We start from the raw sequence: 16,317 nt of genomic DNA, 5'->3' as shown, positions 1-16,317 counted from the left end.
AAGAGTGTTCTGGGGAGCAAGAATGTCGAGTTGGCTTTTTTCCTTTGTACTTGGCTTTTTTCCTTTGTACTTGGCCAGTTTTTTCATATGACAACCAAGGGAAACAAGCAAATATTTTTGAGAAAATGCATTCCTCAAAATAGTAACTAATAAAATTTATGTTTGTCCTTGGCAAAATCATAGAGCAAGTTGTTTGTAAGCATTTAGAAAAAGGAGAGAAATAACAGCTAAGTCAAGATATACTAACCAAACCTCATTTCCTAATTAGGTTGACTTGTAGGTTGGGATATAGCTTCCTGATTGGTCAGTGGGTTTGGATGTGTCAGTGTGTTTGTCCACCGAAGAGCCCCGGGCCAGTTGCCTCTTGCCTCAAGCCACTTCCTTCTGTTACCACAACATACTGTTTGTCCCACAGTGCCTAACGAATATTGTTTTCCATGTGTACCATGATATGAAACAGATAGGAAAACTCTGAGTTAAGGGACTATCACAGACAGAGTGTACCTTGATTTAAGCAAGGCAGACAAGTCACACAAGAGGAATCATGAGCTGGGTAGTAATTCAGCCACCTAGATTGATAGCTGTTTGATTAGTCAGGCCCCGATTGTTAGTTAATGGTCAACTTAGAAGGTGGTCTCTAAGGCCACAAAGCTTTCTTCGCCTGTAGCCCTAGCCTCAACACATTTTTCAGGAACTCGAAGAAAAACATGAGAGGCATATATCTCTCAATTTCAAGGATAATAAAACGCTCAATGAGGTAAGGTGAATTCACATTAGGTGAATTGATTCAAAAATCCAAAAGAGCCAAAACCAACTGGATGAAGTTTAATATAACCAGTCTTTTGCGGTACGCGGGCCTCTCACTGTTGTGGCCTCTCCCGTTGTGGAGCAAAGGCTCCGGACCCGCAGGCTCAGCGGCCATGGCTCACGGGCCCAGCTGCTCCGCAGCATATGGGATCTTCCCAGACCGGGGCACGAACCTGTGTCCCCTGCATCGGCAGGCAGACTCTCAACCACTGCGCCACCAGGGAAGCCCAATATAACCAGTCTTAAAGTCCAACTTTTAAGTTTAGAAACAGCTCTAAATTATTTACTGTGTGTAAGCATTATATAGAGCAAAATTTATAATTAAAAAACATTTCTGTTACATTTCAGAGAACAAATATGATTATCTTCCAACTACTGTGAATGTGTGCTCAGAACTGGTGAAGCTGGTTTTCTGTGTGCTTGTGTCATTCTGGGTTCTAAAGAAAGGTGAGTCTTAAAATGGTACTATATACTGGTTAAAAATCACAGAATCAAAAAATTTTAGAACTGAAAGGAACATTTCATATCAGTTAGCCTAGCCCATTAATTTTATATATGCGGATACTAAGATACAAATAGAAATATGATTACTCATGTTTTGCAGGTGAGGAGCAGACTCAGAGAGTAAGTAGTAAGTGTTAATGTGGTGCTGGGTAGAAGAGGGCAGAGCCTGGACTCCAACCCACATGTCCTAGCGTCCCGTCCACTGTGCTGCCTCTTGACTTGTTCCTGTGGTGGGTCACACAGCGAGTTAGTTTTTGTTCAAATTCAGGATTATCTAAATCCCTGCTGTCTGACGTGATATGTAGCATACTGCAAAACAGTCCCTATTGCCTTTAGGGGGACAGCATAACACTTTGGAGTCAGAGAGACTGTATTCTAGGGCAGATTATTTTACTTTTCTGAGCTCCAGTTTCATCAGCTATCAAATAAGTATCAAATAAGGGTGCAATAGTATCAAATAAGGGTACTAATCCTTCCTCAGATCAAAAGTATGTACCCTTTTGTGGCTGTTAATTCTCCAGTTGTTGAACCTTAGCTCTCTCTACTACTTTGATCCACCTTCCCACATGAGGTAGACATAGAATTTACACTATTAAAGGGCTTGCCCAAGAAGTTGTCTTTTCATTCTCAGAGGTTTCAATCTTTGCAGAGTTTCTAGTTAGTGCAATACATTTCTTAATCTCATGAAATTTATGAAGTATTTACAGGGATTAGACTTAAATTGTTTTCTATCTTTTCATTTTATTTTACGTTCTCCGTTACAGTACCTTCTTAAGTTTTTGTAAACCTAGAGATAGGAGAATAACTCATACTAGGATGAGCAAAGGTTAATTTTCTCTACTCCCCTATATATAAACTTTCACTTAGTATCTCCCTTTCCTGATTCCCTCACCCACCACAGCACCACCGTCCCGGCCCCGGGAAAAAAAATCCCAGCATGAACGCTACATATTTTGTTCCACTTATTTTAACTTGTTGATCTCTCTTGGCTTTATGCTCAGAGTAGTAAGAGAAAACATAAGTGTGTCCTGAGTTGCCTTCTTCAGTAATATGTCTGTCTCAAGTTAGCAGGAACTAAGAAAATCAGTATTCCTAAAGTGTTGCTGTTGTCAGAGATGAGCACGGTGGTGGGGTGAAGAAATGGAATCCTGTGTAGTCCTTGATTTCTCAAGGCTAATAGTCACTTACGAAAGCACGTTCATTAAGTCTCTTTTAAAGAATTATATCAGAAATTAAATACAATTTACTTTCTCTAAAAATATGTGCATTCTCATCAAGCTCATATATTTATTGCTGTATTTCTTTCTTTAGAAGATCATCAGAATAGAAACTTGAGATGTGGTTCCTGGAAGGAATTCTCTAATTTCATGAAGTGGTCCATTCCTGCCTTTCTTTATTTCCTGGATAATTTGATTGTCTTCTATGTCCTTTCCTATCTTCAGCCTGTAAGTAAATAATGGCAAAGAAGACAGCATTGAAAAGACAGAGAAATGAATCCTGGAACTAACCTTTCTCTTTTTTTTTTTTTTTAATTGTTTTCCTTGGCACTGTTAGTTTCTCATTGCCTCACTGGCCTTCCTGAGGTTTGAGCAGAATCATCTGAGCACTGACTTACCAATCCACTTGCAAGACTCTTCCACTGTGAAAGATAACTATTAAACTGTGCTGACTGATTTGTGGGAGCTGCTTCCTGACCACTGAATCTAGAGCCATCTCTCTCTGTGTAACCTTAACCAGTCTGCCTATTTTCTGAGCTATCCTGTGGTCACCCACCTCTAATATTAATCTCAACATCCAGGACCTCCAAGCAGACTCCCATGATTAACTCAGAAAATTATACACTCAGTGTACCGCTCTTTCTTACACTTGTTTTAATGTCGTGTATATGTATTCTTTTGGTATGATTTTCGTTTTCTGTTAGTCCTGTCATTTAACCAAGTTCTTCAAGGGTAGAGATTATATCCTCCCAATCTAACTGCTATCCATAACTGATAATACTAGGTATATTTCTCATCTCTCCTGGCATCCCCTTTGCCAATTTAGAGAGCTGTTAATAATCAGAATTAAAGCTTGGTCTCTTCTGCTTTTACCTGTTACTCAGTTTGGATCACGTGTATATTTTCCCCTCTATATTTTCATTTTATAAAATGAAGGTTTCTATTGCCACATTTAAGAAAATGTGTTTTAATTTTCTTTAAAGAGCAAGTTCAGGCATTTTGATCATAAATAGAATTTCTGTTGACACTAGTCCTCTATTTGAAGCCTTTTAAGTATATCCAAATCAGTATGAAAGTGGGCTGAAAAGGAGGGGTCAAGAGGGCACTGAGGTAGAAAACAGGAGTTTGATTCTTTTGCACAATTTAAAAGATTAGAACCAGGCAAGGCCAAACTGCTCTGTAAAATAGAATAGTGTTACCATACCGGCCCAAAGGTAAGGACCTAGGCCAGGGGATCACCTGAAGTTGCTTTCAGCTCTGTGATCCATTTTATTAGTAAAAGTTCATTCCATTTAAAATGTGTCCTCTCCTAAATTCTTTCACTTTGTTTTTCAGATCTGAGAATTCCTCCCAACAACATAATTATTCACATTCAATAAGTGTATATTTGTTGTGTTTTATTTGTATCCAACAGACTACCTCTAAATTTATATCCCTTTGCTAAATCCCTAGTACCAAAGCAGGAGTGCAACTTCCTGTTCTTACAGCTTCTTGCTTTGCTCTTCCTTCCTGATGTGTGTACAGCCACAGATATTACAAAATAAATTACTTGGCATACATATTCTGTGTAGTGCTATGCCCAAGCCTAGTTGGAAAGAATTAAATAGAGATGCATGGGAGTCGGGGGGCAAAGAGCTGTGATATTTTATTTGTTCTATACTATTGCCTGGACAGAGTGGACACAATTCCCCAGGCCAGCGGCAGCGCTGTAACTGTGATTGATCAGAGCCGCCACTTCCCCACTCTTAACCAGCCACGTACTTTTCTTTTCTCCTCTTAACTTGTCTCCTAACCAGGGGTTCACAAGCATTCATCTGCAAAGAAAACCTTAAAATAATGCTTCCCATAAAAGTCAGTAGGAAAAGAGCAATATTGTATTCTTGGAATTTTTGCTAGTTGTTATTGGATTTTACTCTTATTTCTTTAATTCAGCTGCATATTAGTCGTGTTTGCTGGTTGTATAAGATTGTGGATACTCTTTAGGGTTGGTCAATTTAAAGTGACAGCAAGGAGGAAGGCAGTAGGATTTGTTTTCAGAAATTATTAATATTGTCAGATCCAATTATGGGGGCAGTGATAAATTTCATATTTTCTGGGCCAAAATGTATATATGTTCAGATTAATATTCTCATATGTGAAATTTGACTAAATTCACAAAAACAGACCTTAATAAAATCTGGCTAACACCTTTCTAAGTGTTTAGAACAATGTGAATAAATCCAAAGGACTGTCAAATATAAGTTTGGTAGTGAATCACTGGTATTGAATCACTACAGTTCAACCAGGTATAAATTGATTTAATTCCTAGAGCATTAAAAACGCTTAAAAACCTATACCTCCATCTTCTTAATGTATAAATGGGCCTAACAGTACTTGCTTTCTCTCTACCCACAGAATCAGTGTTAAGTCTCTGAGAGCTTGAAATAGTATGCTTTACAATCATTGTAACCATTGTTTCTGGACCTAAACTTATAGTGTTTATAAGTATTTTCAGATCTACACATAAAGATTATTACACAGGCATTTGCTGAATTTCAGCACATTTTCAAAGCCTGTACAATAATTTGATCATATCTACGTAAGTTTAACAAGCAATAAAAATAGAATTTAATCCTCTAGTGAAGTAGCTGCCCTAGTAACCCCTCTGGATTTTGACCAAAAAGCTTTTTTTGTCAGGTGAACTTGCACCAAGCTGGGAGATTTCTGAGGTCAGTGCTTTGCTTGGATTGTAACTCTATCTTCTCTTTCTTTCTAGGCCATGGCTGTTATCTTCTCAAATTTTAGCATTATAACAACAGCTCTTCTATTCAGGATAGTGCTGAAGTAAGTAACTTGTTGTGAAAGCATATATCATACTTTAAAATGGCACCGCCTTGTTTCAGATGATATACCCTCTGAATCCCAAGGCCGGGATTTTATTCCTAATTTGCTTTGTGTGTTGGGCAAGTTGTTTAACCCATCTGGAAAGCAGCTGCAGTGTTAGCCTGTCTAAATCCTCTGCGATTCAATGTTTGAAATGTATTTTCTTAGCATCTCAAAAGATAAGAGATGATTGGGTTTTAATCATTTTAATTTTTAGTGCCAGATTTTCAACAAAGAATTCATTACCTTTTGTTTTGCAGATTCTCTGTACACTGATAGGGAACCAAGAAGTTCCTAAGATTAATATATTTGTTAATTGGAGTTTGGAGGTGATAAAAAGTGGCAAATTCCTTATTAAGCTCCTTGAGATGACTACATGATTTAAGCTCCAACTGGCAGAGGATTTGTATGAGGAATCTAGTTAAAATTACAATTAATAAGAGTGAACTTATTAAACTTTACAAGTGCTATCACTAATTCATCTCCAGGAGAACGTTTGAATAAAATAAACATTTTTAGTTTAGATAGGCTCTGCTGCAAAGCAAAGGCCAGAATGGCCTAAGGTGATACAGGATCTGGGTACTTAACTCCAGTTTAATTTGTTATTTAATGATGATGCTGATGATGATGAAAATAAAATTAACTCTTTGTTATATTTGTTGTGATTGTTTTTATTTTAATTTTACATTCACATTCTCTTTTTAATTTGTTTCTCAATGTGCTATGTCATAGTGTGTTTTCATAACTGATGTGTACAGAAGGATGAAGGGCTTGGTCCATAGGCACTCAGTAATTATTTGTTGAATCCCGTGATGCATTCAGTACATAAATTCTATGAAATTCTTGAAAGGTTTTCTTTTACCCTGAGGAAACATTCAATTTAATAGTTGATGTAAGAGATGGGAAAAAAATGAACATAGCATTTCATCCAATTTAAATGTTAGAGTCACTGAAATTTGCTTTTGCTATCACTTTCTTCATTTTATTTATGAATTGTGAGAATAATTCAATTCAACTAGCAAGTTAAAGAATGCTAATCCAAAGAAAACGTTTTAAAGTCTTTAAAATCAGCACGAAAGTCACTTTGTAGGATAAAAGTTGGCTTCTGAGAAAACATATGTAAGCAATAATATTTTTATGTTGATTCCTGTGATAAAATTAGGGGTGCACTTCCATAAAGGAATAATTGTTGGCTCTGACACACAATAAAATACTCACTACTAATAGGGGAGCGATGGTTTCAAAAACATGTATTTTTTTTGTTTTGTTTGGGGCTTTTTTTTTTTTAACTCTATTTTCAAGTAAAAAAAGTTTCTTTTCCTGTGAAGTGACAGTTTATGAGTACACATGGTATTATACTTAAGTTATTATATAATACATAAGTATTATGTCAAAATTAAATTAATAACTGAATTTACCAAAGAGAAGTTTAAAGGTATTTCCTGACTTGAAATTGGCTAGTAGCTCTAGCTATGCCCAGAGTTGGTTGGTTGTTTTTTTTTAATGACCCCAGAGCATGAGCAGGGCTGTGGGCCAAGGTGAGGGGCACTTGGGAAAGCCCTGCCCAGGGTGGCCCGACTGCCATGTGGGCAGCTGCGCGGGGAGGCTCTCCACCAGTGACTGGGAAACACTAAGGTCTCCTCAGGGCCTTTCTACCCTATTTCGACTTAACTCCACAATGACCCCATGAGATAGGTGCTGTTAGGCTGAGTCTGTGCCTGGAACCCAGAGCCACTAAGCATTTTGCAGCCCTCGGGGCAGCTCCCTTCAGCTGTAGAAGAGGGAGTGTAGGTGGATAGGCTGGGGGCAGAGGGGCAAACAACGTTATGAACTACAGTTCAAACTTTTTTTACATATTTTACCTTTTAATATTCAAAGCAGTAATATTGATTCTTAGGCATGTGTTTGCTTTGTTGTTAATACCACTCTGTTTTGAATCCTTAGAAGTTCTTTAGATTAAAGAAACAATAAAATCACTCCATTTTTATTATTTCCACAAGCGCTTAGTTCCCAGAATGGGTCTTAGTTCGACTAATTCACAAATCAGCACTTGAAGCTACTCTAAATAGTGAAGCTAAAATGTGGTAATAAATCTAATAATGTCTTTTATGGGAATGCCTTTTAAGTATTATATTATTATATTTTAAAATCAACTTTATTCTATTTTGATCTTTTTGTTGGTGGTAGTGTATGTTGTTTGTTAGTTTTCCCCTATTTAATCTACTCTTCGTGAGTCATGGTGGTCTTTTGCCCGTGGCAATAAAATTTTGACCTAAGAATAGCTTGAGTACTATCACAAGTTCTTAATTTGTTTGCCATAAATAACTCATTTAGAATATCAAAGCTCTTGTCTTATACTTGACTCTAGCAGAGCTATCAAATAACCTTTCCCGTACAGGTAAAGGATATAAGGCTATACAGGTAGAAAAAAATAAGTCCAGTGACTAATGTAAAACTTACTTGTAAGAATTTGAAAGTGAGAAAAAGTGAAAAGTATCACCATTCAAATGTCTCATTCTAAACCCCATGTGAATGCATAGATTTCCTCCTTGAAGTATAGTTACTGGTTCAAAGTGGAAATGTGGCAGGCATGCCTCAAAGCCCTATTGGTTTGCTCTCAAGGCTTGGCAAAGTTGTATAATCTTGTTTGCTAGGCTTTAGGGAATAATAATGTCAGCCTGAACATCGAGATTTGGGAGATTAGAGAGCGAAACCAAGACCAGCACTTATTTTTACCTAAAGAATGTATATAAGTTTCTGTGATTTCTTCAAAGGGAAGGGAAAAAATTATTAAAAAACACATTTTGAAACATACGTTGGATGTCTTAGAAGTTACGGTGAACTTTACTTTCTGAACCAGCAGAAAAAATAAAAGTGCCACTCAGTAATAACAAGCATTTCTCCAAAACCATTCATTCACTTGATAAATATTTATAATTTCCCTTGATAAATCTGCCCGTGGTCACTCTTTGTGCTATTTAGAAAGTTATGATGCATGGTTTCTTGTAAAAAGTTATGTCTTTCCACTTAAATATTTTCTTGCTCTGCCTTGATTTACCACCAGATATGGTAGAAATGCTCTTATCTGACACAATTTGGACCTAATTGTTGAGTTACTAGGAAAACTCAAAGTAGGGATGTCATTTAAAAAATACATATACTTTAGACAGTTTAACTTAAGGTATGTAAGTGTCGATTCATCATTCTTTTGATGGTTCAAAGTGGAACCATGGTTCAAAGTGGAACCTTTCCGTTGCATATGTGTGGGGTTTGCTGATTGGAGTTCTTTGGCTTCTTTCTTGCTTGAACCTACATTCATTACACATCATCTGTGGTTTCTGGTTTCAATTTCATTATAGTGGAGCAAGCCTTAAATATATTTTTAAAGTAGACTCTTCTGGATTTTTATTATTCATTCCCTAAGCTTAAAACTTACCTGTACCTAATTCAAAGGCAGTTTCTTTGTCTTGAGATTTGCCTTTAGTCCTCCCAAAGCATTCAACTTAGTTTTCATGAAAACAGCAATCCTTTTCATTCACTCATAATTTATGATTTCTGTAATCATTAAAATATATAATTACAATAATGAGGTCACCTGGCAAAAACACGTTTTGGAACAGAGACTCTTTGTGAGCAAACAGTTCACTTGGGAGCAGAGGCCTTCAGGGTCAGCAGCCTTCCAGCCGGAGGCATTCAGCTCTGCGCATCAATCTGAATGTTTTGCTGGGGCAGTGGGGAGGTCGGTTAAGTGAGTTTCTACTGTTGAATCACCTAAACCGTAAGGAGCAAACTCTTTCGTGCCTAATCAGTCATCATTTATAAGAGTGCAGATCCTCAGCTGACTTTATAGGATGATTTGTTTTATTTTCTTTGCTAAAAATCTATTTTCACCCTAATCCTTAATAATTTTTACCTTCCTGGAACATTATCTTGAATGAGTAATTATTTGCAGTAGGTACCGGTTATCTTATTTAAGGCTTTATTTCCTTGGATGCTTTTTTCTCCATGTCAATATTAGTGGAAGATCTATAGCCGTCAGAATTGAAAACTTCTAAAGGACCTGTAGAGTATATCATTGCCTCATTTATCTTGACTTACAGTACTTGCTTATATAATGATTTTTATAAATTGAGCACCCATTTTTCATCTCCGTCTTTTCGGTTTCCGTTCCATTTGCTTTCTACTACTAAATATGTACCACCTGTACCTTCAAAAATGTATGTGACTAGCTGACAGTTTCTGACCTCCTGGACTATAAGGCTATGTTGGTGTCATCACTGCATGCTAGATCTGGTTATATGAAAGTGTATACACAAGAAGACATATAGGGAGCACAGGTGTGCTGCTGTCTGTGCTATTTGTGCAGTTAGCAGTTTCACAGCATGAAGCTCTATGGAAGCATTGGTGAAATCAGACACATATTCCTGTACAGGCATCCTGGGAACTCAGAATTATACTTAAGAGGTGCATTGGTCCAGAAGGAGAACTTACAAAACCATGGCTCAGACTCCTTCCTTGCTCTTTCATAAATACATGACCTTAGAGAAGTCAGTTAACCTCTGAGAACCATTTCCTCCCCTAGAACAGAAACTGCCTGACCCATAGTAGGTGCTCAACAAAGGCTCCAAAATTCTTGCAACTTCAGTTCTCACCTGTTGCTTTACACGTCTGCCTTTGCTCATGTTACTCTCTGTTCTTGGTGTGCCTCTTCTCCACCTGACTAATCGATCTTCAAACTTGAAGGTGTTGTTCCCCCCAGAAGCCTCCCTGGATGCCCCCACCTGAGTCCCATACCCCTCTTTCCTTAGTCAATGTACCTTCTTGTAGCCTTTGTATAGACTCTTGCCTCTTCCTGGGTATATTGCCAACTCCCTTTTCACATGAGAAACTTCAATTTATTTTTCATCTTTCAGCCTAAGTGTCATTTCCTCTTCGAAGCAATACCTGACTCTATTTCCAGACTCAGGTGTTGTTCCTCAGTGTACCCCAATTGTTCTGTGTATCATATGTCACACATTATATTGTCATCATTTAGTTCCATGGCTCACTCCGTATTAAAGTGTAAATTCTTTGAGGATGGAGACCAAGTCTTTTTTCTCTTCCCAGCATGCCTGGCACATAGTTGCTGCTTATTAAATGTCTGTTGAACTGAATGAATTTGCAAAATGGAATAATAATCATCACATCCTCCATATCGGAAAAGTTTGTTAGGAAAAATAAAGACAGACATAAAGCATTGTTAGGACTTCATCAACTGAAACACTGAAAATATTTTTTTCCTTGCCTTATCAAAGAGTTTGCTGTATAGTATTTTATGGTCAGGCCATGAATCTGGGAACTAGCTCCCTCCTTAAATCATTTCTGGGTCATGAATACCTTTGAAAATTTGACAGATCTTTGAAGGATCACCTGGTGGGGGTGGGGAAGACCAGGAATTCACCTATGTAGAAGATTTGGCACACGCTGCAAGAATTCACAGATATCAGAAGCCCGTCACATTTTTTCTGGTTCATGGAAACTAGATTGAGAATCCCTGCTATAACTTACTTTATCGCGAGATTAAAAAGTGATCGTAACAAACAACTAAGATCAGCTCCCAAGGTAGAAAGGAGGCTTAGTTAAACCTATAGGTTAAAAGGAAACTTAAAATGAGGAGAAATGACTGAATGGCCTTAAGGGACAGCTACTATAAAAGCAGATAAAAAATAAGTTCAAGAGGCTCCCCTGGTGGCGCAGTGGTTGAGAGTCCACCTGCCAATGCAGGGGGCACGGGTTCGTGCCCCGGTCCGGGAGGATCCCACGTGCTGCGGAGCGGCTGGGCCCGTGAGCCATGGCCGCTGAGCCTGCGCGTCCGGAGCCTGTGCTCCGCAACGGGAGAGGCCACAGCAGTGAGAGGCCCGCGTACCACAAAAAAATAAATAAAAAGTTCAAGAAGCAGACACACCCTAACGGGTTTCCTTTGAACTTGAATTGTGGGGAATGCTGGCAAAAACAGTATGGTTCATGCAACCAAGTACTCAAGTGATTGAGTTTTCAGTAGACACAGCTGATAGGGGAGGAGGAAAAAAGACTAGTATTAAAATCTCTTTTTTCATCTTTGAACAGGAGGCATCTAAACTGGATACAGTGGGCTTCCCTCCTGATTTTATTTTTGTCTATTGTGGCCCTCACTTCTGGGACTGAGACCTCACAACATAACCTGGCAGGACATGGATTTCATCACGATGCCTTCTTCAGCCCATCCAATTCCTGTCTTCTTTTCAGAAGTGAGTGCTCCAGAAAAGACAATTGCACAGCAAAGGAGTGGACTTTTTCTGAAGCTCAGTGGAACACCACGGCCAGGGTTTTCAGTCATATCCGTCTTGGCTTGGGCCATGTTCTTATTATAGTCCAGTGTTTTATTTCTTCGATGGCCAATATCTATAATGAAAAGATACTGAAGGAAGGGAACCAGCTCACTGAAAGCATCTTCGTACAGAACAGCAAACTCTATTTCTTTGGCATTCTTTTTAATGGGCTGACCCTGGGCCTTCAGAGCAGTAACCGTGATCAGGTTAAGAACTGTGGGTTTTTTTATGGCCACAATGCATTTTCAGTAGCCCTTATTTTTGTAACTGCATTCCAGGGCCTCTCAGTGGCCTTTATTCTGAAGTTCCTGGATAACATGTTCCATGTCTTGATGGCCCAGGTCACCACTGTCGTCATCACAACGGTGTCTGTCTTGGTCTTTGACTTCAGGCCCTCCCTGGAGTTTTTCATAGAAGCCCCATCAGTTCTCCTTTCCATATTTATTTATAATGCCAGCAAGCCTCAAGGTCTGGAATACGCACCTAGGCAAGAAAGGATCCGAGATCTAAGTGGCAGTCTTTGGGAGCGCTCCAGTGGGGTAAGTTTGTGAGGATGCTGCATTTTTGCCTGTTCTTCCCAAATTCAAAGTGTAAGTTATACAAGAAAAGAAATAGATCAGTGCTGATTTGTCACAGGGCATATTGGATCTCTGTGACTTATCGTTCAACAAACATTTGTTGGACTCCTTATGTATAAGGGCTCATGATAATGCTGTCAGGGGTTGAGAAAAAGTATAAATCACAGTCTCAAGGACCTTATGCATTAGTTGTATCATAGAATATTACAGTCACAGAACCAGAAGATGCATCACAGGTTATCTTGTCTAGTCTCCTAGTTTTACAAGTGAGGAAACAGACTCAGAGAGGCTAACTGGGTTACAGATAGTAAGTGAAAGAACTGGTACCGAACCCATTCATTACTCTTTCCACTCCACTGTAGTTGGGGAAACAAGCCTCATTCGTAAGAAAAGTTGATCTTTGACATTAGTAAGTCTTGTTAAATATAAGTCAAAAGCCTGGCTTCTTTCTTTTCCCTGTAGTTTTTCATAAACCAGAGTGTGCCAGAAGGGCAACCTTTATCTCGCTAAGACGGTGGTTCCCAAGGTTCCCAAAAAGGATCGCTGCAAATGCATAGTGATCTCTTGGAGGCTCAAGTTACGAGATATATATTTAAATAAAACATGAAATGGAGTCCTCTACCTAGGTTTAAATTTACAGTTTTCATGAACACACAAAATACGAGATAGTTCACACAATGAACATTTTACTCTTTGGGAAAGTAGAGTTCATGGCAGAGCTTCCCTCAGTAATGCCTCTGAAGTGATGATATTTACAACAGATTCTTAAGATGAAAAAATTAGAAGCCTGCTCTGATCTCCGTCAGAATACAGATTTAGAAATCCTGTATTCTTTTCCAACAGTCTAATAACACTGCTTGCCCTACTTTTTTAGGTAGAAGAAAATCAATGTAGGTAACAAGGCCTAGTTTATACGTGTTTCTGCAGCCTTTAGTCATTTCCCTCCAAGACCAGCAGAGGCCGCTCCTTACTTTGCTCTTGTTAACTTTGAAATTCAAATATACTGAAGTGCATTCCAATTTTTTATCTCATTATATGCCTGCGGTTAACTTTCCAAGAACTTATTTATTTAATTTCATTTAACAAGATTATAGTTTAATTAAATAAAATCCATGATTTGTTAGTAAGGTTTCTCCCTAGTAATCATTAAAAATGGAACATTTCTAGTTTTGTCCTAATTAATTACTGATTTCATGTTTCCTTTTAGGATGGAGAAGAACTGGAGAGACTCACCAAACCCAAGAGTGATATTGAATCAGATGAAGATACTTTCTAACTGGTACCCAAATAGTTGGCAGCTCTCACAAACCTTATCTTCACATTTTCAGCATGTGTGATATTTGTCTTTCCACTTTGATAAACCAAGAACGTTTCTAAAGCATAAAACTCTTTGCATATATCTAACCGCTCCCTAAATAATTCCAACCAAAGCTTAGAGTACCCAAAGGCTAAAAATTTCTAAGGAACTGGTGTAAGAATAATAGTATGGAGACTGCATTAATGGCCTGGTACTTAGTAGGTCAAGATATATTTGCAGATTATTTTCCTTGTTCCTCCATTCCAGAAAACTTGTAATAATCATGTTAGCCGTACCCTATAAATATACAAATAGAGATCAGTTTGCCAGATACTCAAAATTGTGTAGTTCTGCTCTGCATGCCATAGTCTTCTCTTTTTTATCATTATAAATATCACCTAGGTTGACCCTTGAATTTTGAGGCCAGGGAGATAGTCATTTTGTAATTAAAAAGCAATGAGACTCTAAAAGTTTGGTTGAAGGACCTTAATAGCCAGCCACAACATTGATTTGAGAGTAGTGTAGTCTGTGCTAAATGTTTTGCCAAAGAAGCAAATTTTTCAACAAAAATCTCAGAATTTTAATTTTTAGGAATTTGTAGGAAATCTTATTTTTAATGGTTGTCTTTTGATGTTTTTCTACACAAATAAGCCTCCATTTAGGTGAAACTTGGTTTCCAGTCCCCACAGTTATCACTTGTATTTTACATCACTTGAACCAGCTATGGTGGGTTTTTTCTCCTCAGTTTGACCACATGACTCTTGGATTATTCTATTTTGGAGAAGTAATAAGCCACTTTTATTAGTTATTAAATAGAACTTAATGACTATTTTATATCTTTATATCATACTGTGTTCCTAAAGTTTGAGACACTGGCTTCAGAATCATGCCAGGTTGTCAGTAAGACTATTGCCGAAGAGTTCTTTTAAAAGAGTCGCTTTGCAAACAAATGACTTTTACTGAAATATGAATAGTATTACTCTAAAAAGAGGAAGGCCAGTAATAAATAAAGCACTTTATAGTAACCATATTTCACCCTTAAACTGCATGGTATTTCTTGAGATATTTTTGCGAGCATCCAGTTGAGTCTATGAGGTAGAGAAGTCAGGTGATAGATAATTTAAAAATGAGAAAACAGAAATGACTTGCCCAAGGCCATATGGTGGATGGTGATAGGACAAGTTTTGGCTTCAGCTAATAGGCCTGTGTGTTTATAGAGCACTACACTGTAAATGTGAGCTTTAAGTTGTGGTTTTCATGCAGTCTGTACATCTCTTCTTTCCTCTAATTTTCATACAGATAAATATAAGATAATACTATTACATAATCCATCTGTGATATCCAGGACAATATGAATGGCAAGAGTTGGTGGAAATTTATAAATAAAATAACTATTAAACACTTACCTTGTGTTGCCACTTTGTTATATGAGATGGAATGCAGAGTATTTTTAATTTCAAAACGTAATTTCAAAAGAACTTTTAAAACTCTCTCTTTTTGAGTAGATCTTGACTTCTGAGAATAGCAAAACTTTACCTTTTCATAGGCGTTCCATCAGAGTAATGTGAAACAGGAAGATTACTTTATTATGGCAATTCATTTTAAGGTAAAGAAAATCAGCTATAGGAAGACGTCACTTTTAAGAAATATGGCATACAAAACATACTTATTAAACACATAAAATTGCAACAGTATTACTTGTGAAGGTATTGCCTACGGGATATATTAAATAGCAGATCCCACTAACTCATGGAGATTGATTTTCTCATTTACAGTTGCTTTTTCACCCTCCTTTTCAGGAAAGCATTTATTGCCCAAAGGAAGGTTTACTCATCTTAATTTACAAATTAAGTAGAGAGAGGGAATGAGCTGGGACTAAAATGTGAAGTTCTGATGTGGATGCACTGGAGTACAGTTGACCCCTCAACACAGGTTTGACCTGTACGGGTCCGCTTATATGCATATTTTTTTTCAATAAATACAGTCCTATACAATGACCGGTTGGTTGAATCCTCGGATGCGTAACTGCAGATACGGAGGGCCGGCTCTGGGACATGAGCATCCTCAGATTTTGGTCCGCAGTGGGTCCTGGAACAAATCCCCTGCAGATACCAAGGGACAAATGTATTTTGTGGGCGCTACTGTTTTAATAGGAGAGTAACTGGAAGGTGAGAGGTCTAGAAACCATATCCTATCATCTTAGGTGCTCTTGGATCAAGTGTGTAATCTGGGGAGAACGAGTGTCATGTGGAAAAAGTAGACTTCTTTCCTGTTCTAAAGAACAAGTTATAGGGTGATGGTTATTCTTTCCTTATAAGGAAGACTCTCCTAACCAATGATACTTTCCAATAATGGAGAAGGCCTTCCTGAAGAGTAGTAGAGAGTAGTAGTAAATTCTCGATCACTGAAGTGTTAAGGAGAGATTGCATCAGCAGTATGTTTTAGAAGAGATTCCATCATTGGTATAGAAGTTGGACTAAGTGATTTCTAATGTCCCTTCCTATTTTTAGATTCTCTTCTAAGCAGTTTTGACCTACAACTAATGTGCTGAATAGCCTTTGGTTGGACCACAAGTATGGCCTACAGTGACCTGATTCCAGCTCTGTCACTGGTCCTAGGGTCAAACTTCTATCCAGCAATGTGCCTAATCCTGAGGGGAAGCAGGATGTGGCTGTTGGTTATAGAGGGAAAGATGGCTTAGACCC

At 38.0% G+C, this 16,317-nt stretch overlaps 1 protein-coding gene across 1 annotated transcript in view; it reads left to right on the top strand.

Annotated features, from left to right (window-relative positions):
* Positions 1 to 14,249, top strand: part of SLC35A5 (solute carrier family 35 member A5) — an 18,783-nt gene extending 4,534 nt beyond the window's left edge. Inside the window, 5 exon segments of the mRNA XM_007458159.1 lie at positions 1,156 to 1,254; positions 2,623 to 2,756; positions 5,284 to 5,351; positions 11,496 to 12,276; positions 13,523 to 14,249. Coding sequence (XP_007458221.1) covers positions 1,156 to 1,254; positions 2,623 to 2,756; positions 5,284 to 5,351; positions 11,496 to 12,276; positions 13,523 to 13,591 — 1,151 coding nt within the window. The 3' untranslated portion in view covers positions 13,592 to 14,249.
* The last annotated feature ends 2,068 nt before the right edge of the window (positions 14,250 to 16,317 follow it).

This window comes from Lipotes vexillifer, unplaced genomic scaffold, assembly GCF_000442215.2.
Source record: "Lipotes vexillifer unplaced genomic scaffold, Lipotes_vexillifer_v1.1 scaffold1303, whole genome shotgun sequence".
Classification (NCBI taxonomy): Eukaryota; Metazoa; Chordata; class Mammalia; order Artiodactyla; family Lipotidae; genus Lipotes; species Lipotes vexillifer.
This window is presented reverse-complemented; position numbering and strand designations above follow the sequence as displayed.